This window comes from Trachypithecus francoisi, unplaced genomic scaffold, assembly GCF_009764315.1.
Source record: "Trachypithecus francoisi isolate TF-2019V2 unplaced genomic scaffold, Tfra_2.0 Lachesis_group5, whole genome shotgun sequence".
In the NCBI taxonomy this organism is placed as follows: Eukaryota; Metazoa; Chordata; class Mammalia; order Primates; family Cercopithecidae; genus Trachypithecus; species Trachypithecus francoisi.
This window is the reverse complement of record NW_022681470.1, coordinates 54,020,839-54,048,690: the sequence shown is the minus strand read 5'-3', so window position 1 is coordinate 54,048,690 and position 27,852 is coordinate 54,020,839. Positions and strand designations below refer to the sequence as shown.

Here is a 27,852-nt window from a genome sequence, read left to right as displayed (position 1 = left end):
GTAGGAAGTATGCATGATAGAATTTGTTCAGGGTAAATATCACTTTGCTGATTGACACCTGAGGGAATTTTTTCCTGTATGTTCTCCTTGAAAGGTCAGTGAATAAGGAAGTAAACATTTTCTTTATCGACCGTGCAGCAAACACTGCCACAAATCAAAGATCATTAAACTTCAAAACTGAACCATTGAAAGAGAATCCTAACTGTAAATAGACCACCCCCTTCTTTTCTTATTTCTCATGTACTTTTCCGAGAAATCCTGAACAACAACTGAAATATTTTCCAGAGGCATCACTTAATCTATTGAGAAAAAAACATGATAGAAATCTAGATTGTAATTAGTTTTCTCAGTAGTATCAATGCAATTGGGGGTAAATTGCTAGCCATTAATGAATTGGAGACTGCGTCAAAAATTCTGAAAATTTTCAGAACGGAAAGGAGACATACAAAACTGTTCATTGGAAAACAGACATGCAAATTTCCTCTGGGTTTTAGGTAAGAAAGTTGTAAAAAAAGAAAAGAGAGAGAGTAATTTAAATTTGATATATGAAATGACTTCAGCTATAGAATCGTTGAGGAAGATTATTTGAGACTAGGTCATTTTTCCCAGTGTAAATATAAGCACAACAAGATTTTTAGCAAATTTGAATAACATAAAATTTAACATCATTATCAAATTTGATAGCATAAAAATTTCAACATTTTCTGTGTATAAGGTAAAGAACTTTAGATGCACTCCAATTCCCAGTATAACATATAAAAATGTCACCCCTTTCATACCTCTTTTATCCCTGTTTTTAATATTTCTCTCGTGATTTGAGGAATTCTGACATGTGAAACAAGATACTTTTCATGCCCACAAGGGGGACCCTTTGCACCATAGCAACAGAGTTTACACAGCACAGATCTTCCAGCTAATACCCCAGTTATGCCAGAAAGTCAAGTCATATCCCATCTCCTTGGCCTCACCTGTGAATCCAGGCTGACAGATACAGACATAACCTGAGGCTTCATGGTAGCTGAAAGAAGAAGGCAGTCCAGTGATGTGTCCATATTGTTTCTCTGAGGACAGCTCCACACATTCCCCATCAGACTGGCAGGGGTTACTATTGCATTCATTGATATCGATCTCACACTGGGCACCTGTGTATCCTGTAGGATAAAAATTCAGAGAAGCTGCTAAGTCAAAGGTGTTGAATCGTAGAGCATCTGCCTGAAAGGAGGCTGGCTGCTATACTGGCATTGATTTAACAAGTTGATGTGCTTGCCCTCAAGGAGTTGGTAAGGGGAATCTGGTAAGAGGAGGCTTATGTGGAAACAAGTACTAGTAGCAGTAAAATCACTTAAACAATTTTGACCAAAACATTTTAAAGGAAAATTTGATTAATAAGACCTGAAATAAAATGGGATGTCAGGATAACCTGGATTTAACCTGAACATTTTAATGAAAGACTCCAATTTTTCAAATATTCTTCATTTGTGAAATTGTATTTTAAAATATTTCAAGAGAATAGCTGAAAAGTCAGCAAATATCCCCCAAACCAAACTAAATTCTCTTAAAATTCAAAGTAAAGGTAAATCCTTATTTCCTAACACTCAATGAAACAGAATAATAGGTTGTTTTAAATTTGCATGGACTTAGCTGGATTATTTTATTAGGACCAGGAATAAGAACAGTAAAACATAAATGATTTGTCACTTTATGGATAATTAAAATATTAAATATCAATGAAAGTTCTCTACTTGAACTTTTTCTTTGCTTTTACAAATATGGGCAACTGTAAGAACATATACAGTTTTAGTGTATCTGAATGTTTTAACATAACCGGAACCGTATTATATGCATTCTTTAGCAACTTGCTTTATTCACTCCCTTGCACAGTCTATCAGTGTTAGTAATATAGATCTAACTCATAATTTTTAACCACTGCCAAGTATTTCAGAATATAGATGTGTCATGCCTTAACCATTGTCTTACAGTTTGACCTTTGTTTTATGTACATTTTTGCTATTGTAATGTTGCAATGAATATCATTATACATGGCTGTTTGTGTAAGTGTCTGAGTATAATCCTAGAGTTTATGCCTAGAGGTGGAATTTCTGGGTCATAATTTATGTACATTTTTAATTTTAATAAAAACTGCCAAACATCTCTAATTTAGTTGTACCATTTGCACATTACCAGCAGTGGATGATTGTGAATGTGGCTCCAAATGTTTGCCAATGTTTTCTATCACCAAATACAAAAATTTTCACCAGTTGGTTGGATAGAATATAGTATCTCACTGTTATTTTGGTTTACATTTTCCCAGTTAATATTGAGCTGAACATTTTTTTTTACCATTTCATTTTTTTTCCTGTTTTTTCATTAGGCTGTTTTTCATACTGATTTATAAGAGTATTTATATATTGTGTATAGTGCAAGCCCCAAAATGTAAATTTAGTGGGATGCAAATATAACACTGATGGTCAATAGGATAACATCAACTGTTTTGTAACATGGTAAGAGAAAAGTATAAAGTTTTTAAAAATTTATATTTATTGATTGATATATTTTTGAGACGGATTCTCACTGTGTTGTCCAGGGTGGAGGGCACTGGTGTGATTTTGGCTCACTGCAGCCTCCGCCTGCCGGGTTCAAGTGATTCTCCTGCCTCAGCCTCCCAAGTAGCTGAGATTACAGGCGTGTGCCACCAAGCCTGGCTAATTTTTGCATGTTTAGTAGAGAGACAAGGTTTCACCATGTTGGCCAGTCTGGTCTTGAGCTCCTGACTTCAGGTGATCCACCCGCCTCCACCTCCCAAAGTGCTTGGATTACAGGCGTGAGCCACCACGCCAGTCCTGATGTTTTTAAAGAAACACAATTCAACTTCACAGTCGCCTGAGGGCCTTTGCAATATCATTTAACTCTGCTGAGAAATGTTTTGGAAAGAGAATTTACATTCGAGAATTATAAAACTTGTAAACTAAATCATAGTATGTCTTTACTTTAAATTCATTCAACAACTTCCCCTTTCACATAGAATGGAATTCAACATCCTTAATATAACTTTAAAAACTCCCTGCATTCCCACAGTCTTTGTGATGTTTTTATCTCTTCTAGAAAACTCTCCTTCAAGTGTTTTCTTGGCTAACTCTTACTCAGTTTTCAGACGTCATCTTGTATTACTTTCTCAGAATAACTTTCCATCATGGACAGATATAAATAAGATTCCCTTATTTTCCCTCGTGCCACCCAATTCTTTTCTTTCATTGCTCCTTTCATAATTTTAAATTATATATTTATTTGTGTGTATGGTTTCCTCCCTCAGCAGGCTGTGTGTTTCACAAAACAGAGACTCTGTTCATTTTATTTACCCCTCCAATACTGAGCAATGTGTAAGTGGTAGACCTTCAGTCACTAGTACTACTCAAAGATTGAAAATAACAATTTAGATTATAATCCTAGTTTAACACAAAAACCAAGGAATTGACTATTAAAAGCAAATAATGAGGAGATAATATGATTGCTCATTTTGTATTAATAATTGTAATAAACACCTAAATGAGATCATATGTTAAATCATAACCACAACATAAATTCTGCAGCTCAACAGTGTAATACATTTTTTACAAAAAGACCCTTGGGGCCTTTCTCAACAATCTGAAGAAGAAACTTAGAGTCAAAAAGTTCTAAAAAAAAAAAAAAAAAAGGAAACTAAAAGAACATGTTAGATCCAGACCCAACAATCCTTTATAGTGATCACCCCAACAAAGACCATTCAGAGTCTCTTAAACTTGAATGTTTACTTTTTAAATACTATTATTTCATTCTTAAGGTTCTTCAAATACATTAAATAACAGTTTCTACAATAAGTTTTTATTAATTGGTATTTGTTGTGCCACAGTGGACTTATTGAAAAAAGGCTGGACTATTTTCAATTTCCTTCTCATTCTGACTCGAGACACACATAAACCAGGTTAGGGAGGAATTTAGAATCATCATAAATCCTTTTTTTGCTTTTCCGGCTCATGCATTATCTCATTCCAATCGTGAACATTAGGAAGGTTCTGATTTACAGTCTTGCCAGTCCTGTCCCCACCCCGAGGCTCTGTGGGGATTTTATTTGCTGCTCTCTTTAACCATGTACATAAATAGACTCCTTCAGTCAAGGCTATATTCAATAATTTTAACAAGCTTTTCTATAAAACTCTGAACAAAGAAACAATATGATACTGAGTCACATCCCCGGGGTTCTTATATTATGTTTGTTTGTTAACAATTCCAATCACATCTGGGCATCGGAAAATCTTTTAAGCTAAGCATTTAAGGTGACTGACACTTCTTATAATTATTAATTACTTCTGAAATGAGGACCCTAGGCAATTATAGCAGTGGATTCTCGCCATTGTGTTCTGTGGCAGTGGAATCATGATCTGAAGCAACGGTCTCCTTTTCTAGAGTAGTTTGTAGTGTTAACTTTTATCTTTGTATACAACAGCAAGATACGTTGCAAAGGTATTCAGGATACTCTATCTAGGCAATATTACCACCCGTGCAGTAATGCAGGGCAGAAATCCAGAGGCAGAACTGTCTTAAACCTGTGCCCTTTTCTTACTCCCCACATCATTTCCACCTCCTATGTGACTCTCAGGGCTATCCCCCCACCCTTCAACCACTATTCTCTTAGTTCTAGCAAACAGACTTATCTCTTCAAACTACTGAAGAATCTTCTCCCTAGATTCCCCTGCCTTTAGTTTTATTTTCTTCTATCATCTGCCACAAAGCCAGGGAACTCTTTTGAAATTAACAAAGCAGATTTTGTTACTTCTCCGTCCCATAGTTGGCAGGGCAGATATGCAGCTTTGTGATCTGGCTTCAGTCCAGCTCCCCGGTTCCATGTCTTTACCTCCAGTCCTACACAGTCCAGCATTTTTGCAATCACTCAAAGTTCCACAATTGGACATGCTTTTTGCTTTTTTTTCTCTTTTTTTCTTTTTTTTTTCTTTTTTTTTTTTTAGACGAAGTCTCACCCTGTTGCCCTCAAGTGCAGGCTGGAGTGCAGTGACACTATCTTGGCTCACTGCAACCTCCTCCGCCTCCCGGGTTCAAGCGATTCTCCTGCCTTAGCCCCCGAGTAGCTGGGACTACAGGTGTGCACCACCACAACCGGCTAATTTTTTTTTCCTACTTTTTGTACTTTTCGTAGAGATGGGGTTTCACCATGTTGACCAGGCTGGACTCAAACTCCTGATCTCAAGTGATCTGCCTGCTTCGGCCTCCCAAAGTGCTGGCATTACAGGTGTGAGCCAAGGTGCCCAGCCAGACATGCTCTTTTCTGCGTGTGCCTGCCACCTTTCTTGCTTCTTTCTTTCTTCTTCTCCTTCTGTTCTTCATTTCTTAACTAAGTAATGGACTACACAACTTTCTAATTTTGATATTCATTTAACTTTTATTTAGTGCTTACTGTGCTCTAGGATAAGCCAGGAGTTTTATATACATTACTGGATTTATCTCGGAAACAACTCTATCCTGTGGATATTATAAATGAGGAAACGGAGGCTCAGAGCAGTAATTTGTCCAGAGTCACACAGCTACTGAGTACATTTATGGAACTTGCTCAGTCATCTTTAGCTTATCTAAAATGGTGCCTCTTTGAGCAAGCTATCCCTGTACTTCTTTTCTATTCATTTTTACAGAATTTATTATAGCCTCAAATTGTACCAAAAATTGTACTATATACGTTTTGACATGTCTCCCTACTAGAATTTAGGCTCCTTGGAGGAAGGGATGATACCTTTTTTATTCCCAGATCACTATTGTTTTAGCCACTGAAATTCATGTGGCTTAAATGCTTGAATCCATGAATGAATGGAACATGTACTAGTTGCGTTTCTTGAGGTAGATGTTCTTAACTGCCTGACCATTACAAACTCCCACCCTCATACATAATTTCCACCTGGTGGTATAGAACTTGCAACATAGTTGCCCTTTCTTGAGTGCTTAATATATGCCAGGCTCTATTTTTATAATTTTACTTTTCATAATAATCCTACAAGTAAAATATTTTTATCCCTCTTTTGCAGATGAGGAACTTAAAGATTGAGAGGAACTCTTATTCTATGTTTTCTTCTAGTTTTAGTTTTTTTAAGCTTTTAAACTTTTTATTAAAAATTAAAACCCAAACACACACCATAGTCTAGACCTACATGGAGTCAGGATCATCAATATCACTGTCTTCCACCTCCACATCTTGTCCCACTGAAATATCCTCAGCAGCAATAACATACATGGAGCTGTCATCTCCTATGATAACAGTGCCTTCTTTTGGAATACTTCCTGAGGGACTGCCACAATCCCATGGATAGTGAGTGATGCTACAATGTTACGACAGCCATGACATTACTAGGTAGTAGGAATTGTTCAGCTCCATTGTAATCTTACAGGACCACGGTTGTATATGCAGTCCATCATTGACCAAAATGTTGTTATGCAATGCAAAGCTGTATATCAGGCAGTTTGTTTCCCAAAATAAGCATCAATATTTGCCTGTGGCCTGTAATGTAACACAAATGTTACATACTGTTTTCTATTGATTTTTTTATCACCTCTACACTCAAGTCTAATTATCCTCTATATGTAAACTTTAGTTATGGTTTATAGATAATTAACTTTTTATTATATTAACAAATATAACTGGTTACATTACAAATGCCTAAGAGAGTAGAAGTTTCTAATACTTTAACATTATTTCATTGGTTTCTATATATTCCTGCCACATAAAAGAACATCTTGGAAAAAAAGCATCTTCCAGTGAATTTTCATCCGTGAAGATCATGATCATGCTGAATTTCATCTTTCCATTGATTTTCTTCCCCTCTGTTCCCCTAGAGGGTTATGATCATTGGGCAGCTTGGCAACCTACTTTAGACAATATTTAGTATAGTGGTAAATATGTTTGAGCACTGAAGAATAAAACTAAATTAAACAATAATAGCTACAAGAAATAATTGACTTAAAACATTTAACAAAAGTAATTTTTCGTTTCATTTGCTATAAACGATATGTTTCTATTCTAAACAAATGAAAAATAATTGGTGGAAAGTATTTTGTCACTTACCAGGCCAGCAGTGACAAGTGTAATTGTCAACACTGTCCTCACATGTAGCATTATTATGACAAGGTTTTGACCAACAAAGAGGCATCAGGGTCTCACAGTGTGTCCCTGTGAATCCACTACCCGTGCAGTTACAGCTATATCTGGAAAGTAATGAAATTTTCATGTCAACTCTTGGTCATATTGAGATCAGATATCTTTATACTGTTTCTTCATGTGTCCATCAACCCAAGACCCATGGCATAGTCTTACTGCCTCAAAAACTCTGGGGAATTATCTATACAGGACTGAATGCATGATTATTTGCTTTTTTTTTTTTTTTTTTTTTGAGGCGGAGTCTCGCTCTGTCGCCCAGGCTGGAGTGCAGTGGCCGGATCTCAGCTCACTGCAAGCTCCGCCTCCCGGGTTTACGCCATTCTCCTGCCTCAGCCTCCCGAGTAGCTGGGACTACAGGCACCCGCCACCTCGCCCGGCTAGTTTTTGTATTTTTAGTAGAGACGGGGTTTCACAGTGTTCGCCAGGATGGTCTCGATCTCCTGACCTCGTGATCCGCCCGTCTCGGCCTCCCAAAGTGCTGGGATTACAGGCTTGAGCCACCGCGCCCGGCCGATTATTTGCTTATTAATGTCTTATTATCTTTTTAAAAATTTAGCTTCATGCTAATTTTTTAAAAGTACAGCTTCATGCAAATCATGACTATTCAGTTTCTCATTCATAAACTGAATATAGTACCTATGTTACAAGGTTATTGTGACAATTAAGTATGTGTATAAAGAATAGACATGTATCTGAAGGTACTAAATATAAAGAATCCCATGTATCTGAAGGTACTAAATATGTTTATACTAAATAGCACTTAATAAAATTGTTAACATGTTTTAAGGTGATAGAGAATGATTTATACCATCATGGCACTCTGTTATACAGAGAGCCCATTAATAAGGTCTCATATGAAAAATGAAACCATAAATTATGAAAAACTCAGGAAAAGCCTTCATTAAATGAATTGTGACTTATGATGTTCTCTTATTTTTAGATTGCAAGAATATTTAAACCTTACTATTTCTAATTATTCATGGATTCACTGGAATTATCAAATAGCCCCAAAATACACATCTAATGAAGAAAGTTGTTGATTTTATTAAGAGGAGACTTTAATTTAGGTGAGGGTCTCCTCAAAGATTTAGTATTGGAAAAAATGGATCTGCACACTCAGCTTAGGCAAAATGAGGGTCTTGGGAAAAGAATATCTATGAATTTATAAGGCATGTAGAGTCCTCTTCACTATGGCTGTGTGTGTTTTTATCACCAACCAAATATTATAAGTGACTATAATCTTCATATGTGTTGTTTGAAATCTATTCACTATTCCATTTGTTCAATTAAAAATACCTATTAAAAATCTAGTATAGGTAAAACATTAGTGACAAGAACCCTGTGGTCAAAGGGCTTGGCTGGCTGACTAATGGACCTCAGTTCATGGAATTAGAAGCTCCATTTGCATAATTCCTTTGGTCTGCAAGAAGTTCTTTTTTTTTTTTTTTTTTTCCTCCATATACCTCATAGCAAACATTTTAAATTTTTGTGGGAAAACAAAGTCAGGTTGTATTGGATCGATCTTATGACTATCATCTCAAAATTTAGGCAAAAAGAGATAATGGCACAATAGGGAAACTATTCATGGCATATTCAAGAGAGGAGAATAAAAGATAGCAAAGTTTCAGCCTTGTTTTGTTTACACTTCCAACGGAATCAAAACGTTGTGTCATTTCTGTCCTGATGCTTTCTGGAAACAGTGGAGTAGGGAGGGGTGAGCCTCCTTTTCCTCTGGAGGTCTTGTGTGGAAACTTCCATTGTGACCTGTCTGTCTCTGTGTTGGCCAGTTACCTGTCTCCAGGAATGTAGATTTACGCCCCTAGAGCATTATTGGGGTACAACTAAAAGTCAAAGACAAGACATAGAATGTAATTAAAAGTTATATTTTATATTTTAAAAAGAATATACAACCACATTGTTTTATTTAAAATTTGAGGGCCAGGCACAGTGACTCAAGCCTGTAATCCCAACACTTTGGGAGGCCGAGGTGGGTGGATCACCTGTGGTCAAGAGTTCGAGACCAGTCTCGCCAACATGGTGAAACCCCATCTCTACTAAAAATACCAAAATTAGCCAGGCATGGTGGTGGGCATATGGAATACCAGCTACTCAGGAGGCTGAGGCAGGAGAATTGCTTGAACCGGGAGGCAGAGGTTGCAGTGAACCAAGATCACACCACTGCACTTCAGCCAGGGTGACAGAGCAAGAAAAAAAAAAAAAGTCTATTATTTTGATTATTTTGTTGCAAATTTTTGAAGCATATGTGACTTTTATTGCTCTTCTTTTAACTCTGACTCACTTTGAAATTAGATTTGGGATAAATCATGTCTTATTTACTAAATAAAAAAAACTGGATTCTGGTCCTCCTTTTGCAAAGAATTATTTCTGTGAACTTGTGGGCGTCCTCTCATTTCCCTTAACTTTAGATTCCTTATTGTAATATGGAAACATTAATACTCATCTTGCCTTCCACTGAGCTGTTGAAGGATCAAACAAGATAATTTTAAGTGCTAATCTTTTTAAAAATTGTTATGCATTTGATAACTCAATATCATGGCTTAAACAAGTATTAGAAAGTTTTTCAGTGTTGTGGCTTAAATAAGTATTAGAAAGTTCTTTTAAAAATATTTTATATGAGCTCAATTACTGTTACACACATTTATTATATTCATCATATTGAGAGGTAATTTATTGCTGTTCTATTTTGCCTGAAAGCCAATGATAGACTTCAATTTGAAGCAGAATCACATGGCTATTTCTCACTATTATGCTTTTTCAAAAATATTCACCCAATTCCCTGAACACGTGGAAATTAATTCAAGATATAAGTAATTAAATATCACTGTCCTTTCCAACATGGTCATGGTTTGTATAACATTTTTAAAGAATTTATTGTTGTCATCTGATTTATATCCTTGACATACAGATACAACTTTATATATATATATAAAATAATCTATAGCTTTGTTTTTACACCTTTCCTATCTACAACAGGTTTATTTCATGGAATTGAAAAATTGACTATTTTCCATAGGATAAGCAGTTCTAAACTATTACAAAAATTACTTGTAAAATCTTCCCTCTTGAGACAGATGGTCTCCAAGAATACCCTTTATAGTGAAATCTGAATGTTTTCATTAGTTAAAGTATAAAGTAACCCCCCAAATTTTAAGCCGAGAATGTGAGAGCTCTAAATTCACCAGAGTGGTAAAAGTTCTTGGTCAGGGAGTTCTAAGCCAATCACCCAACGCCAGAGAAAATGTACCTGTTTTCTCCATCCACACACAGCCCTCCATGGAGACACGGTTGACTGGCACACTCATCAATGTTGAGTTCACAATGATCCCCTAGGAATCCAGGGGCACAGTCGCAGAAATAGGCCCCCAGAGCATCCTGACAAGTTGCACCATTTAAACAAGGCTGGGACCAACATTCATCAATTTCCAATTCACAGTTTATACCTTTTAAAAAAGTCAGCACAGAAAAAACAGAAAAAGTTTTCGCAAAGTGTTCATAATTCAGCAATTTGACAATGCTTTGTTTACCAGAGCACTTGTCAAATGTTCTGTTACCCAAAATAATTTTCCCCCTTAATTGTAATTGATATTAACTTTTGGTGTGCTTGTGGGAAGTTGCACAAGGCAGAGCAGCTGTTACAAAGAATTATTACATACAACAGCTTGTGGTGTTTAGTCTGTGAAAACAAGTAAGTCATTTTTAGAACAAAGTTTATTGCTAACTGCACTTTTGTTGGAAGCCTAAAAGTGGCTGGTCGATGTTTTTCTATTATTTTTAAATACTTAATTTAGTAAAGCAGCAGAGAGAACAGTGGGTAAGAGTTCAGACTCCAAAGCCAGACAGTTGGGTCGGGATCCTGGCACAGCCACTTATTAGCTCTATGACCTTAGGCAAGTTTCTCAGCCTTTCCATGTTTCAGCTTCCTCACGTTAAAAAGACAATAGTGGTAATTGTCTCATAGGACTCTTAGTATAATTAAATGTGTTCAAAAATACTTATAACAGTACCTGACACATACTATTTGCTAGAGAAAAAACACTTTTTTCGGCAAAAAAAATCTATTGTACTAATATAATGTGCAACTATTGATCTAAGTGCTCATTTTGCATAGATATTTTTATCTTAATTTTTCTTTTTGTAAAATACTACCTTTAAATACAAAAATTGGTGACTTAATATAATTAATGGCATCATTAGAAGCTGTTAACACTTCATTTTAAGGTAATGTTACATTAAAACAAACTGTACTTATCCTCCCAAAATTAGTAGGTAAGTATTATTTGCTAAGCAAAATAAGCTTATGATTTATACAGGTTGTAGTAGTATTTAAATAACAAACTATTTTATTAAACGTCAAAACAGTATTTGATATACAATAATCATATTTGCATACAGGTTTTAAAAGACACAAAAGGAGGAATATCTATACTTACCCAGCTTTGTTTCTGTGTTTCTAATCCCAAATAATAAATTATATATTAAAATGATATTAAAAGATTTTCAAATAACTCAGAAGTCAGTAGTAGTCTGATTGATTTGTACCCACTTTTCTTGACAGAAAATGCAGCAGGATATTCTAACACCATCTATTATTTATAACTGTTATGAGATTCAACAAATACCCAACTTAAAAGAGAAGCCAGCATATTAAATGTGATTGTTTTTTGAAAAATAAAAACTTAAACATTAAATTTATGTCCATAAACATGGAAACTTTTGCAATAGCACTTGTTTCCAGGTAAACGGCTTGCTCTTTAAGGCTTAGCTATTTCTTACGCAGTCTGTGAATGAGATTGTCCATGGTTGATTTACTTGGCATAACTAAGGTCCTGGAAAAGTGGAAAGAACATAAATTTTTTAGATAGACCATCCAGGACTGAGCTCTGCTCTGTCACTACTAACAACGAGGCTGGATACAGTAAATGCTACATCAGTGGTAGGTATTACTATAGCGTGTTTGTCATTTCCTGCATTCCATCTTTAATTCTTCAGGGTAGGTAGAATAAAAAATGTATGAAAAGTGACAGGAAGCAAGGACAACTCTAAAAGAGATTTTAGAATAACCATAAATTCACTTATCAATAAATATAAATGACATTACTGGGAGTATAAACTATAGAGACTGGAAAAATTTGGAGCAGCCAGCATGTCAAATACCATTAAAAAAGATCAACAATTAAAGTAGAAAAAGCCACAGAGCTATAGTAAATATATAGTTAAAATTAGGTAATAAATATTTGAAGTGGATTAATAGCCTTACAGTGAGAGGAGAAGAAGGTAGAAAATGGGGCTTTCCAGTACTGGAAAGTTGAAGGTCAAAAACTAGAAGGTTTAGAGAGCAATGACAGACACATCCTTGAGATGCTTCTCATGAAGTCCGTGATTGTTGGGGAGATGTCAAGATAGAGAAGGAGTGACAGCGTATGGGCATGGAGAGACCAGGTGACAGAGGTCCTGCCAAAAGTTCAATAGAAGCAAGGAAATGAGAAGCCTCAGGATGTGGTGATAATTTTGGTTGTAAAGCAGGTTTGAATGACGCTAGGGTCTAACTTGAAATTGGATCAATGTATGACTGCAGTGGAATAAAGATGAAGGTGATTGAGAATAAGAAGCTCACGAAATTCCAAAAGCATGGTCTATACAATTCCATAATGGCTTCTAACTGCATTTGAGTAAAGTGAAAACTTATTTTAACCTTTTTAGTATTTGTTTTATTTCCTATTAAAATTCTGCCATCACTCTACATGCTAGTCATATGTCATACCAGACTGTTTGCTTTTCCTCAAACCTACCATATACCTCTACCACTCCAAGTTTTTGTACACACTGATCTCTGTCTGCAATGCTTTTTCCCCCTTGTCCACCCAATGAAGGCATACTTTTAAAACTTAAGTTAACTGTCCCACCAGTGGACTCATAGGAACAGTGGTTTCAGCAAGAAAGCCAGCCTTCCTTCTTGTCCTTGAGAATCATGGAGATAAGAACTCTTTAAAGAGGATTGTGTGGAAAGTGGTTTCGTAGAATAAATGCCAAGTTTCAGCAAAAGCCATGGGATTAAAGGTGCATTGGGAAAGATAAAAATGTTTGGTTTATCTATTTGTAGTTGAGAAGAGACTATAGGTAGAGAAACAGGTGATCACTCTAACAGAAGTCAGAAAGATTTTGCCCTGTGACATTTCACATAAGCGAGTGTAGGTATACATTAGCAATCTGTACCTCCAGACCAGATCACCCTTCTTTTTTTTTTTTTTTTCTTTTTTTTCTGAGATGGAGTCTCACTTGTCTCACTTTGTCACCAGTGGTGCTATCTTGGTTCACTGCAACCTCTGCCTCCCAGGTTCAAGCAGTTCTCATGCCTCAGCCTTCCAAGTAACTGGGACTACAGGCACATGCCGCCATACTCAGCTAATTTTTGTATTTTTAGTAGAGACGGGGTTTCACCATGTTGGTCAGGCTGGTCTCAAACTCCTGACCTCAAGTGATCCACCTGCCTCAGACTCCCAAAGTGCTGGGATTACAGGCGTGAGCCACTGTGTCCGGCCCAGATCATCCTTCTGATACTGTCTGTAGAAGGTCTTCTTCAGTTATCTCACAGGCATTGATATGTTGGCTGTGTTCCCACCCAAATCTCATCTTGAATTCCCAGGTATTGTGGGAGGGACCCAGTGGGAGGTAATTGAATCATGGGGTGGGTCTTTCCTTTGCTGTTCTTGTGATAGTGAATAAATCTCACAAGATCTGATGGTTTTGTAAGGGGGAGTTGCCCTACACAAGCTCTCTCTTTGCCTGCTGCCATCCATGTAAGACAGGACTTGCTCCTGCTTACCTCCTGCCATGATTTTGAGACTTTCCCAGCCATGTGGAACTGTGAGTTAACTAAACCATTTTCCTGTATAAATCACCCAGTCTCGGGTATGTCTTGATTAGCAGAGTGAAAAATGGACTAATACAGTCATCATTCCCCAATTCCAAATAATGATAACCTTCCTCTCCCCACTCGTGCTGATCTGCTCCACCCCCATCCCTGCCAAAACTCTCCTCTTAGTGAATGGTATTATCATCCAGGTCACCCAAGCCATAGTTCTAGGAGTCACCATCTTATTTGCTACTATTCCCCTATAATTAGTCATCAAATCTCATCATTTCTCTCTCAGAAATGGATCTAAGGTGCCATCCTTATGGCTGTGGCCTTAATTCAACCCTCATCATGTCTCATCTGCTCTTATTACTACTGACTTCTCTTTTCGTAATCACTGTCTACATTTCTATAGAAATGTGATCACTCTAAAATACAAGTATGATTGTACCATTGTCTGCTTAAATTTTTGACATTATCCCCTCTCTATCTGCCTGTCTCTGAAGTAAAGCACAATTGCCTTGTAATGCAGTAGAAGCTTCTAAAAGATGTAGATTCTACTGGTGCCACCCACAGCAGTGTCCTCACAGCTCCACTGTATCTCAAGACTCTAGGCTGCATATAGGTGTTTTCCTTAATTGTAAGCCCCACTCCTTACTCCCTCCTTCCCCAGGCTAGCTCCAATTACTTCCCAAATATCCAGTTCGTGTATCCCATGATTCTGGAAACTATACTTACTTATATTTGCCTCTAATGCTGCTCCACTGTGCTCTCAAAATTCCCCTTAATATAAATGTCTATATATATTGTCCTCAATTGCTTATTTTTCTATTTTATCTACAAAATTGTGAGCTCCTTGAGGTCAGGGTCTTTGACCTTTAACACCAATATCTGTGGCATTTAGCACATATTCTTGAATATAAAAAAATGCTCAATAAATGTTGAATGCATGAGTAATCAAGTCACAGCTATGGAATAATCAACCACCTCTACAGGAAGGCAAACTGTATGCCGAAACAGAGCTTCTCAGTGCTTCTACAAGCCTGGGCCATAAATCAAAAGCCCAAAAGTCAAAATTGTGTCTTTGGCAAATGTTTAAAACATATTATGGTTTCAGAATGATTATGTCCCAAACTTCTGATCAGTATTTAGAGACTTTGCACCCCAATTGGCATCTTTCGGCATTCAGAGATCCTTGTTAACATTCTGTGCCACAAGATAATGCACATTATATTTTATCAGGATGGAACAGGTCTTGACTCTGACGCTGTCCTCATCATTCTTTACAGTGGGCAGGGAGCACACCATGCACACAGCAAGGCATTGATAAGCCATTCTGAATGCCTTTCTCATTATCTGCAGAGTTCACGCCTTGGAAATAATTGTAGTCTGGCTTCAGACTATCATCTTAAATTTCAGATTCCATTCAATGTATTTGATGCCTAACAGACATCTATGCACCATATTTTCCTTTTGAATAGGAATTATGTATGCTATTTTGGGGCTTTTTATATATATCAAGTACAATAATTATCAGTGCAAGTCGGTGACACAAGTATCAGAGCAATGTGGAACTGTAGCATTCGGTTTTCATTACCGTGATAGATTTACAGTAAGTTCTCCTCCTAGATATTATAGTCATAATCTGTTTAACATCCTAAAGTAATAGGGAGAAGCTGGATAACTTCCTGCTCTGATTAATAACATTTAATAAGCATAACAATGTTTAGCAAGATGTTAGAAGAAATTAAAGGTAGATAATTATTATTTTCAGTGGGAACATCTTTTGAGTTTTAGCCAATGAGATCTCTGGCTTGTGAATTTAGACACACCTTTCCTAAGGACACTAAAAATAACAAAATTCCCTTTCTGAATCACTCACTTAAAGCAGATTTTACAAGCCCAGGATTCTATCTCTGAAGGACTGCCGAATTTTTTCAATTCTAAGACTCCTTTTTTTCTCCCTTACATTTTTAACATCTTTAGAACCGAGATGCACTTTACAATCAGCAGTGTCTTAGCCTCATGTTATAACTTAGCCAAATATTTTTTCGTTTTTAATGATATCTGAAATGTAAGTAAGACTGAGGATGTATTAAATCTTGTGACATAGAAAATTTGTCTTAATAAATGTTATTAATACTTTGTCATTATTTTATTTAACTATTTTGTTATATTTTATTATTTTGTTATTATGACTATTATAATCCTTTTTGTTTCTACAAGTTTTGCTTTACTGCTAGACAAAATTGGAAAAACCTGTGGTTTCCATATTAAACATACTTTTTTTTTTCAGGTTTTCTTAATCCTTGTCATATTGTGTCCTCTTTGGTACCCTTTTACCATCAGTGAAAGTTTAAGAATGTTCTTGACACTGTTTCAAAACCAGCTTCCCAGAATATCATGGAGGCTGAAACTAATTCTAGGACGAGAAAGAAAGAATGTCTTCTCTTCGTCAGCCCTAGGAGTGGAGCACTGGGAGGAAATTCTCCTACTTCGTTGTATCTAATGATTACAGTTGTCTGTTTGGAGAACAGTTTCTTCTATTCTGTGAGCGCATTCTTCATTCCTATTCTCCAGCCATTTTTCTCTAAATGCATCTGTATGCCAGTTCTCCCACTTTACTTCCATCATAAATGTCATAAAATTTACCATAAGATAGTAAAATATTATTTTCCCAAGTTAATAGGAATGACTTTCCCCATACACTTTCTATATTTTATACATATATATACACACACACTTTTTAAAAGAATTATGAAAGTAACAAAATATATATCAAATATATATCAAATTTAAAAAGTTGGAGTAACCCATTTCAGAGTCTCCAAGATGGTATGTTTGAAAACTACACTACTTTTATGAATGGTTGATGCTTTAATTTTATAAATTTGTTTGAACGATTATAGAAAAATTATAATATTTTCATTTTATGTTAAATACATCAATATTAAATATTATATATTTTCATACTTCCATAATTATAATATTTTAATCATAGCAAATTACTTTCTTATGTTTCTCTTCATTAGGATAATTATTATTCCTAAATATATAAAATTGTTAAAATAGTAATAACTTCTTATTTCTTTATTTTATGATATGGTCATTTTAGAAGTTGAATTCTTGCCTAGGCATATTAAAATATTACACTTTAAATTTATAAGGGTGGCAGAGAGATTTTGACCTTCAGTTAATCTATCCCTGAGTTGGGTTCTAACAATATTTAAAAAAAATACTTTTAAGTAATCAAGTATAAGATTACTTGAAAGCAACTCAAGTATAAGAAAATGATACCTGTAAAAAACGAAGGCAAACATTGTTTAGATACCATAGGTATTCATCAGTAGCAACGTTTTAAGAGACAGAAATACTGGCAATTAACTCTCAGAGCCTAAATAGTTTATGGAAAAACTTTTGCTAAATCCATTTCATTCTCACCATGGCCCTAAGAGTTAGGTTGTATTACCATGCCAATGTTTGAACGAGGAAATGGAAGATCATAATAATTGTTATTTATCAGTACCAAACCACTAGAGAACATCTAGGCTGAGCTTGGAATCCCTGTCTTCTGCTTCCAAATTCGTCTTTCCACCACATCCGTTCTTTATATTACTATATAGTTTTCAGCTCATCCTCTTTGCATTCGGACCTGCACACACCCTGCTGATAACTAGGTAGGCACTAGGAGAAATAGCAGTCGCATGTCAGAGAGAAAGCTGTCTTTCTGACTCATAGACGATAACTTCTTTCTATGTCCTCGCATGGTAAAAGGGGTGAAGGATCTCTCTTGGGCCTCTTTTATAAGGGCACATAGCCTATTTATGAGAGCTTCCCCGCTATGACCTAATTATCTCCCAAAACCTCACCTTTTCATACTATTGCCTTGGACAGCATTTCAACATATAAATTTTGGAAAGACCAAACTTTTCAGATCATAGCAACCCCTTTCCAAAATATCTCTGCAGTCCTTGTCCCTTGATATTCAACATATTATTATTCAAATAATAACAGCAAATGTAGTCTGAGGATACAAGTTTCAGTTTTACATTCTGAAAGAGATGCATTTTTGCTCTATTCATAGGCCATTTTTTTTCTAGGAACATTTCCTGACTCCAACCAACATTACCAGCTTCTTTCTTTGTGCTTCCTCAGCATGATGTTTATATACAGATGGTAATTGTTGTTTACATTTCTGATCCTAGAATAATCTGTGAGCATTTTGTCAGGAATAAATTTTATCTTAGTCACTTTTATGTCTCCAAAGTTCAGCATAATGCCCAGTGCATTGTAAATATAAATATTTGCTGAGTGAATATTTGTAATTTTGTGCACTCATTCAACAAACATTTGTCAAAACCTGGAAACTTCATTTCTTCATTAAAAACTACTTTAAATGACTGTAGTTCTGAGCAAAAGCCTGAATGAGTGTTTAATTTCTTTATAAGACACTATAAAACATTATCAATTTCATAATTAAGAGCATATTAAAAACAACCATTTTTCTTTGATATAATAGTAACATTATTTCTCATGAAATAACCTTATATTTAATAACATATATTTTATTTTCCTCAAATTATTTCCCATGGCCATTAAATTATCTATATTATTTGCCATAGATGCCTTCAAAGTGATTTAGTTGATCAAAATGTATTTAGAAAAGATAGAACACCAAGCCCAGATTCAAATCTCCACAATGACTGAAAATCAAATTTTGTCTTTGATATGTGCCACTGTAATGGCAATGTCAGTTAGTTACATTATACCTCTTAGACTTATGCCTCAGCATGGATGAGGACCATTCGAGAAGGCCCAAGAGGAACATGAAATATTATTAAAAGTAAAAGAAGTGCTGATAGGACACTTTAAACGAGTAACCATCATGTAATCCAGGGAGGCAAAATACATTTCAGTCGTGCACATGAAAGACACTGCATGGCAATATGGTTGATAGAAGCTACTAAGAAAGACTGCATTCTTGCTAGAATATTTTAAAGGACAGATTTGTTCTGAATAATCTAGACATTGCCATCAGAGGGCAATAGAGGACAGAGAGAGAAAGACATACTTTCATTTTGTTTGCATGATCCATGATCCTTCTTTGTTAATTTCCTTCTTAAATTTTAAGGGTGGAACAGGGAGGGGAGAAAGTTACTGTTAAAACTTGATAGGGGCCGGGCGCCATGGCTCAAGCCTATAATCCTACCACTTTGGGAGGCCGAGGCAGTGGACCACAGGCTCAGGAGATCCAGGCTACCCTGGCTAACACGGTGAAATGCCATCTCTACTAAAAATACAAAGAATTAGCCGGGCGTGGTGGCATGCTCCTGTAGTCCCAGCTGCTAAGGAGGCTGAGGCAGGAGAATTGCTTGAACCAGGGAGGAGGAGGTTGCAGTGAGCCGAGATTGCGCCACTGCACTCCAGCCTGAGCAACACAGAGAGACTCCATCTCAAAAATAAAAAATAAATAAATAAAAAATAAATAAATAAAAAACTTGATACGTCTCTTTCACTCTTCCCTCCCCCAAGGAGTGGATTTTCTAAGGGATTAACCTCCCTTAGACACTTGAATTCCCCCATATCGCCCCCTTCAGTGTATCTTCAACATAATGATCAGAGTGACCTTGTTAAAATGTAAGTCAAATCATTCCAGTTCTCTGCTCAGAACTCTCTAATAACCTCCCATCTCACTTAGAGTAAAAGCCAAAGTCCTTACAATGGCCTACAAGGTCCCAAACAGTCTGAACTCATTATAGCTCTGACCTATCTCCTCCTTCGTCCTTCACTCCAGTCACACTAACTTTATTGCTGCTCCTCAAACATTGCAAGGACTCTTTACCTCAGGGCCTTTGCATCTGCTGTTCCTCTGCCTGGAATGCTATTCCACAAGACATTTCCTTGGTTCCCATCCTCTCCTCTTTAGAGCTTTATTCACATGTCACCTTCTCAGTGAAGACTTTCTTGATCATTCTACCTAAAGTTAATCCCTAATACTATTATTTTGTTTTACTTTTCTCCATGCAGTTATTACCCTCTAACCTACTACATACACTATATCGATTACTTACTTTATAGACATCTATCTCTTCCTTCCAGAATGTAAGAGACTATGTCATCACTTCTCTTTACTCTTTCATTTTCAGAACATAGAACAATGCCCAATTAATTGAGGTACTCAATATATATGTGTTGAATAAAGTAATGACCTAATGAATTCAACAAATATTTTAAAAATCTATATCATGTGTCTTATAGTCCATCTGGTGTTGCTATAACAGAATATATAGGATTGGGTAATTTATGAAGAACAGAAATGTATTTCTCACATCTCTGGATGTTTAAAAATTCAAGAGCAAGGTGCCAGTAGGTTTGGTGTCTGGTAAAGTCCCACATCCAAGATGGTGCCTTGAAGGCTGCATCCTCCAGAGGATAGGAACATTGTTCCTCACATGGCAGAAGAGTGGAAGGGGGTGAACCCACTCCCAAAAGCCCTTTTTATTATGGCATTAATTCATTCCTGAAGGCTCCATCCTCATGGCCTAAATACCTCCTCTTAGTTCCCACCTCCCAATACTATTGCATTGGTGATTACGTCTCCAACACATGAGTTTTGGAGGAGGCAATCACTCAAATCATATCATCAAGTACATAGAACTGTTACTAGCAATAAGTGCTTTATATAAAACCCTGCTTTTATTGATTTGTGTTTCCTTGCCTCATGGACTTTGTGAAATAACAGTCAAGGATGTCACACGGAAATCCACATAACTGTCTATGTCAGTGGTTCTCAAAGTGTAGTCCCCAAAGTAGCAGCATCGGCATCACATGGGAACTTGTTTTAGATGCATATTCTTGGACCCCCATCTCAGATCTGTTGAATTGAAAACTGTATTTTAATGATAAGCTGTATAGGTGAGTCTGATGCATGCCAACACTTGAGACCCACTGATCTACATTGTAAGCTTATTAAGTTGACAATGTCAGTTAAACTTTTAATGCATTTGTTTTCATATTAGAGATTTCAAGTTTTCCTTGAATAAAATAAGTTTGAAAATACTCTGACCTTGATAAATGTTAAGTGAGTCTTGTTTCTAGAGACATCATACCTTCACTTTCCTTTCATGCCCATGGCCACTCTCCCAGGCTAGGTCCTAAAATCAGGTACCTGGGTTATCACAATGGTCTCCTAACTAGTCTCCATGAACTAACTAGTCTTCTAACTACTCTGTAAGTACACTTCCTTGACTATATAATGAATTTTTGTACATTTTTATTTCTGCAAGAAAATTCATCATATAATTGAAAAGTACATTAAATACAGGGCATTTTCTTACTTCCCAAAAGATTATTTTTATACCAAAGATCTATTTTATAGTAGAGGAAGTAAGATATTTTTCTACATTGATTTGCTTCAACATACATTGAACTGGCCTTTCTCTGCCCTCTTACAGCCCTATTTTTCTCATACTGCAGGCATCTGAACGAGAAAAATGTACGTTAATCAATCTGGCTAGTTTTAAAGAAGGCCTCAATTATGAAATGATTCATTGCATAAACTTGAACTAAAAGTAGTCACATGCTTAGAGTTAATATTCTTTTCATTAAAAAAGTTTGCATCCACTTACTTTCAGCTTCAGTTGGAGTTTTTGCTTATGCACAGCAGATTCTCACCAGCCTCTTCAGTGGCTCTCTCTGAGCCCATTTCTGTAGTTCATGAATCACTGCCCATGAAGCATAATGGAGTGCACAGAGGAGAATTCACGCAGTGTGAACCCTCTCTATTTGCTACAGCTCTTTTTCCCCTTTACCTCTCTGCCTTTTACAATTTATTACCTTTTCTTACTTTGCTGCTCAGAGGAACACAGGTTTTTTTCTGTAAGAGGAGTTCTTTATGATCACTCTAAATTTGGATGTAGTGCACAGCAGCTAGGTCATTGTAATACAGTTTCCAGGATTCATCAGGAGGTCTAAGTGGAGGCAGAGCACTCCAGCGCATCCATGCTGATTGCTGGTGGTCTTTTTTCTTTCCTTCTCAACTTTGGCTTTTCCCTTGGTTCTACAGACCTTCTTTGGGGTTCTCATTAGTTGGCCTGAGCTGCCACAAACACTGGTGGTCATGGGATAGCAGTGAAATAAACACACCTCCCTGTGTGTCTAAATGATGGTATACTGCAAGAAAAGTTTCCAAATAAAGTTCACATGAACTTAATATTTGGCAGCCAGCCCTAGCTATACATTAGACTCATCAATTAAATTTGACCCTCTGAAAGTGGAGTACGTACACCTCTGTTTCAGATCTCCCTGGGTAATTTGCTAATGGGTAGTCAGGCTGAGAAACACTGACTACTACCAGAACTACCAGAACTACTACCAGAAGCTACCAGAACACAGGCCACTCTACTTGTGTAGGAGATTGGTGAGCAAGCCTATTACTGCATTTTTTTTTTTTACCCGAACAAGCCTAACCAGCTAATAACAGACCCAATTTTTATCTGCCTTATGAGTCTCTCGTTTAAATTCTGTTTGCAAGAAAGTTTTATATATGTCACTTGAAAAGCTGAAATAATAACATGTAGCTGATTTCATAGAAAACAAGGGAAGAATATAGTCAAATAGGGAACAACACTATTGTATCAGGGATTGACAAGGAAAGCATCCTCATTGTGAACCTAAGTGTTTGAGTGAGAAAAGGGGACTCATTCCCATTGGACCCTGCAGGGATGTGATACAACCCACAGTATAAATGAATTCACTGTAAAGTTCAGTGCTTTATGATGGAATTTTACTACATTTCACACATTTCACATTTAGAATATACACTTTCTATCTGTTTTTGTTTGTTTTGTTTTGTTTTGTTTTGTTTTAGAGATGGGGTCTTACCCCGTTATTCAGGCTGGAGTGCAATGGCAAAATCTCGGCTCACTGCAACCTCTGCCTCCCCAGTTCAAGCGATTCTCCTGCCTCAGCCTCCCACGTAGCTGGGACTACAGGCTCGCACCACTACATCCAGCTAATTTTTGTATTTTTAGTAGAGATGTGGCTTCACCACGTTGGCCAGGATGGTATCCATCTCCTGACCTCATGATCTACCCTCCTCAGCCTCCAAAAGTGCTGGGATTACAGGCATAAGCCACCACACCTGGCCACCCTTTCCATCTTTTATGCCTAAATTTAGATCACTGAAAGGATTCAATAAAATCCAATTTAATTAAGATATTTTAAAACACACATTGTAAAATATAGTTTTTCAAGCTGTGCTTTTTATAAATATAAGACTGTTACACAATACTAGTTTAAATGAATGAAACATTAATTTGATTTATATCTATTCCTTTTAATCACCATTCACAATATTGAGATAGAAGCAGAGAATGGAAGACACTATCTTAATGAACTGTATTGATTTTTTAAATGTGACCATTGCAAACAAAGCAATTCCAAGCCAGCCCCACAAAATTTCTTATTTTTATTCAAAAATTTTTAAAAAATTGAAATTCACCTGCCATAACTCTCACCAAAGAAAAGAGACACCTCAGTATGGCAAAGAAACAAGGAGCTTTTCATACAACTATAGTTTTATAAGCTTTTAAAATATTTCCTATAACTTTTAGCATAGTATTGATAATTAAGTCACTTGATAAAATAATTTTCCATTTGACATAAGCATTCTAGCATCATAGAGTATACATAAAGCAATACAGAAAATGAATTCTCATTTAATAGTCATTTACCTGAGTTTCAGGATGGGGAAGGGTGCCCAGAAATACATGGAAGAATTTTAAAACTTAGAACAATTTAGTAACAGTTGATTAAGCAACCATTACTCACAAATACTGAGCCAGGCTTTTGGAGGAAGAGGGCTTACCTTCTTCTTTTTTTTTTTTTTTTTTTTTTTTTTTTTGAGACGGAGTCTCCCTCTGTCACCCAGGCTGGAGTGCAGTGGCAGGATCTCGGCTCACTGCAAGCTCTGCCTTCTGGGTTCACACCATTCTCCTGCCTCAGCCTCCCGAGTAGCTGGGACTACAGGCCCCCACCACCACACCCGGCTAATGTTTTGTATTTTTAGTAGAGATGGGATTTCACCATATTAGCCAGGACCGTCTCGATCTGCTGACCTCGTGATCCACCGGCCTCAGCCTCCCAAAGTGCTGGGATTACAGGCATGAGCCACCGCACCCAGCGGAGGGCTCCTCTTCTTAATCCACTAACTGACATCTAATAGAAACTCATAAAGTATTGATGAATTAAAGTATAAATATAAAACAATACTCTGTCCTTTAGAAACTAACATGGCGGGGCGGGGGGCAAAAACATAGATATCTGTAAAATAGGAAAGAATTATGGGGGATTCTTTAACACAGGTGTCAACTAGTAGAGACATAATGAATATAATTACTGCAGCAGTGTGAAACTATTATTCTAGCCAGAAAGGAACTTGGAAACTCTCCTTGTGTTAGGTGATATTTGAACTAGGTCTTAAAAAGTACAGCAGAACTTCAGAGTAGACATTGTGAAGTGGGAAAGGACCTTCCAGGGGGAAGGAAATGACTTGTATAAGAAATGAAGAAGATTTATTAGAGGAAGTAGAAGGCTTTGGTGGAATGTGTGAAGACATGGCCACTGTCATGGGCCCAAATTGTGAAGGGCTTTCAGGTAAAGGCTAAAATCATTCTCTGTGTAGTGTGAAGTTCTCAAGGCTCTTCAGAACTGCAGCATAGGTCTATTTCAGAGAAGTTATTTCAAGGGCAGTGTTCAGAACAACTTCAAGAAGGTAGAAGCTGTAAGTAGAACGTCTGGGAGGTTGTGTAGTGGTACACACAAGAGTTGAGATGAACCTAAACCAAGGAAAAGAATGGATGAGCTCAATTTGGAACATATCTTAGTGTCAAAGCAGATTCTGAAGATTGGTTGTATGTAAGGGAGGAGGGAGAGGGAAAAATTTCATTTTAGAGCAACTAGGAATAAGTCTATTTTATAAAATACATAGTTTTAGAATGTTTAAAAGCAAAATTATGCTGGAGGGTTCTGGTGCAAATTTGGAAGAGAAATATTTTCCAAATAGCTATATTGCTTAACACTTGGGAAAAGATTGACAAAATAAAGAACTAAGTGTGAAAGTATTGGGAGAAGAAGGCAAGTTAAAAAGCTGAAAGCCTCAGGAAGGCTTTCAGGAAGGTACAAAAATGGCAAGTGCTAAGGGAAAACACGGTATTAAAATGTGAGTGGTGTCTTAGAGATCTGAGTCAGGAACTGTAAGAAAGTGGTGAGCAGAAGTTAGAATGAATGCATGTGAGAAAGCATAGACTAGGCAAGTTACCCCCTTACAGGTAAATGGAAAAGTGAAAGAGTAAAGCAAAGCAAGAAATGTGGCCATCGTGAAGAACTGACCTAAAACAGTAACAGTGAGTCAAAAGGATAGGGAGGATAAATACTGAGTGTGAAGAGGCTGAGTAGCATGTAACGTGGTAATGATGAGTTGTCAACTTGTCACTCTATTATTAAAATAAAATTCTATCAACAGAAACATTGTAAAGAATAGATAAATATGAGGTAGAATTGTTTGCTCTAAGACATAAAACAAGAAGAGGCTTTTTTCCTTAATAAAGATTATGGTTTATCTGATATACCATGCTCCATCAGCTTTGCTATCACTGATCTGTTGATCATACTCAAGTCAGCACTAGAAACCCTTCAACTTCCAGACTGCATTCCCAGAAGGTTGCAGTGCCAGGCTTTGGGGATTAGAAAGCAGGCTTGAACTGGAATGAAAGGAACATGCACTGAATGAAAGGAACTGGCAGTTCAGGAAACCTGAACTGCCCTTGAGCTTCTCCTGGAGCTCACTCATTCTAGACAGAATCTCAGTTTTAAATCATGCAGAGCTCCATTTAAAACAGCAACAGTGACAGCAGGCAACCACTTAGAATTCAGTGCATTCAGTGAGTTTTCAATAGTTTGGGAAGTTTCTATCTAGTGATTGATTCCCGTCAAGAACTTGGCCGTTTTCATAAACAATTGTATGAAAAATAAAATGTCGCTTCTGCTTCTGCCACTTAGAGAGAGCTAATTACACCATCTGCGATTCAGATATGATCACACTTACCAGAATAATCGCGGGGACAGATACAAGTATATCTTCCTATTTCATTGAGGCACGTAGCCTCGTTCTTGCAGGGATCTGAAGCACATTCATCCACTTCCAAGTCGCAGTGTCTGCCTTGATATCCTGGGACACAGAAGCAGGAGTAGCCATCAATTCCATCCTGGCACACGGCCCCATTTTGGCAAGGGCTGGAAGCACACTCATCGTGATCTATCTCACAGAATCTTCCAGTATATCCAGCAGGGCAGATGCAGACAGGATAAATAGGGTCCTGATGGCAAATACCTCCATGTTGGCAGGAGTTCTTGCCACAGGAACCAATGGTAGTTTCACATGTTGTCCCACTGTACCCAGGAGGACATTTGCACAGAAAGCTCCTTTCTCCTGGGGTGTTCACACAAGTGGCACTTCCTTGACAGGGATTGGAGAAGCAAGGGTCTTTCATGTTGTCACAGTCTTTGTCCACATTATTGGCTGTGCCTGAACAAGAACAGTCATTGTCTTTTGAAAAACCTTTGCATGTAGAATTGTTTTGGCAAGAATTTGAGAGGCACCTGGTGTTGTTTTTATTGCAAAAGGAATCTGCAAGGAAATAAAAAATAACAAGATTAAATTTATAAATAATTGAGGACAAAGTTAAAAATCTTTCTTTGTGACCTTTGTGTTGCCTCAACCAAACTCATTAATAAAATACATAGTTGGCTGCATCCTAATGAAGAAACTATGTCATATTCATTATTATACCTAGCACATTGTATGTACTTCCAGTGAGCAATGCAATAATTTTCATAGTGATAATACCTTCAGAGCAAGACTTAAATGGACACAGAAAAAAGTTATAGGATTATTTTAATTATAATTGAAATTTAGTTCCCAGAGAAATTACCATAGAGAATTTTGTTTCCTGCTTTAACAGAAGACTTATATACAGGATAGTAAATTTTACTGGATGTAGAGTTTAATTGCTATTTTCAGACCAAATTATATAGGCTGCAAAATTGTTTCCTTGCAGTAAAGTTTGCCATCTACTGGCTATTACAAGAAATTCTACCACATGAGTTTCAGACTTTTTGTTTTCCCTCTTTTCCTTTTTTTTTTCTTTTTAAGAGCAACATAACTCCTTCAAGGAAAATGTCATGAGGAAAATGTCAAATGCACACAATTGGAAAGTAGATCTGCTCAGAAGAAGTAGGGGAAGGTCCCTTGCAGCCCAGTCAGACCAGTCTCCTGCCTCCCCTAGAGACACCTCCAAGGAGCTGGGGTTTGAGACCAGCAATTTGAAAACCTCTGCACAAGAGAAAAGAAAATATTTTATACAGTTACTATAAGCAATTATTTCTATATTTGTATTAAGTATTTCTAGTGCTAAAATAAGGTTTTTTTGTCTGCTGAGAAGTAAAAAGAAGTTTGGCCAGTTTTAAAGAAGATGAAGACTCAAATAATAGTAAATATATTTTTTTTGTGTGTGTGTGTGTGTGTATGCATCTGTGTGTATGTATTTTCTAATAATTAAACTGACCTGGAAAACAGCCACATTGGTAATTTAGTTTCATTATGAGGCCCAGTATGTTTATTTAGAACAATGAAACAGTGCAAGGTGCAAGACTTTCAGGGAAGAGCATGTTAATTTCTCTATTTTAAGTAATATTTGTTCCTTTGTCCTTGATAGTTCTACTGCAC

The 27,852-nt window shown here is 36.7% G+C and overlaps 1 protein-coding gene across 5 annotated transcripts in view; it reads right to left on the bottom strand.

Moving 5' to 3' along the window:
* CRB1 (crumbs cell polarity complex component 1) overlaps positions 1-27,852 on the bottom strand; it is a 281,276-nt gene that overhangs the window by 124,219 nt on the left and 129,205 nt on the right. For all 5 annotated transcript variants that reach the window (XM_033196012.1, XM_033196013.1, XM_033196011.1 and 2 more), the window contains 4 exons: positions 26,173-26,754; positions 10,458-10,653; positions 7,100-7,239; positions 969-1,151 (listed from right to left, as the gene is read on the bottom strand). In XM_033196012.1, the coding sequence (XP_033051903.1) occupies positions 969-1,151; positions 7,100-7,239; positions 10,458-10,653; positions 26,173-26,617 (964 nt within the window). In that variant the 5' untranslated portion in view covers positions 26,618-26,754. Of the gene's footprint in view, positions 1-968; positions 1,152-7,099; positions 7,240-10,457; positions 10,654-26,172; positions 26,755-27,852 lie in introns of those variants that run through there.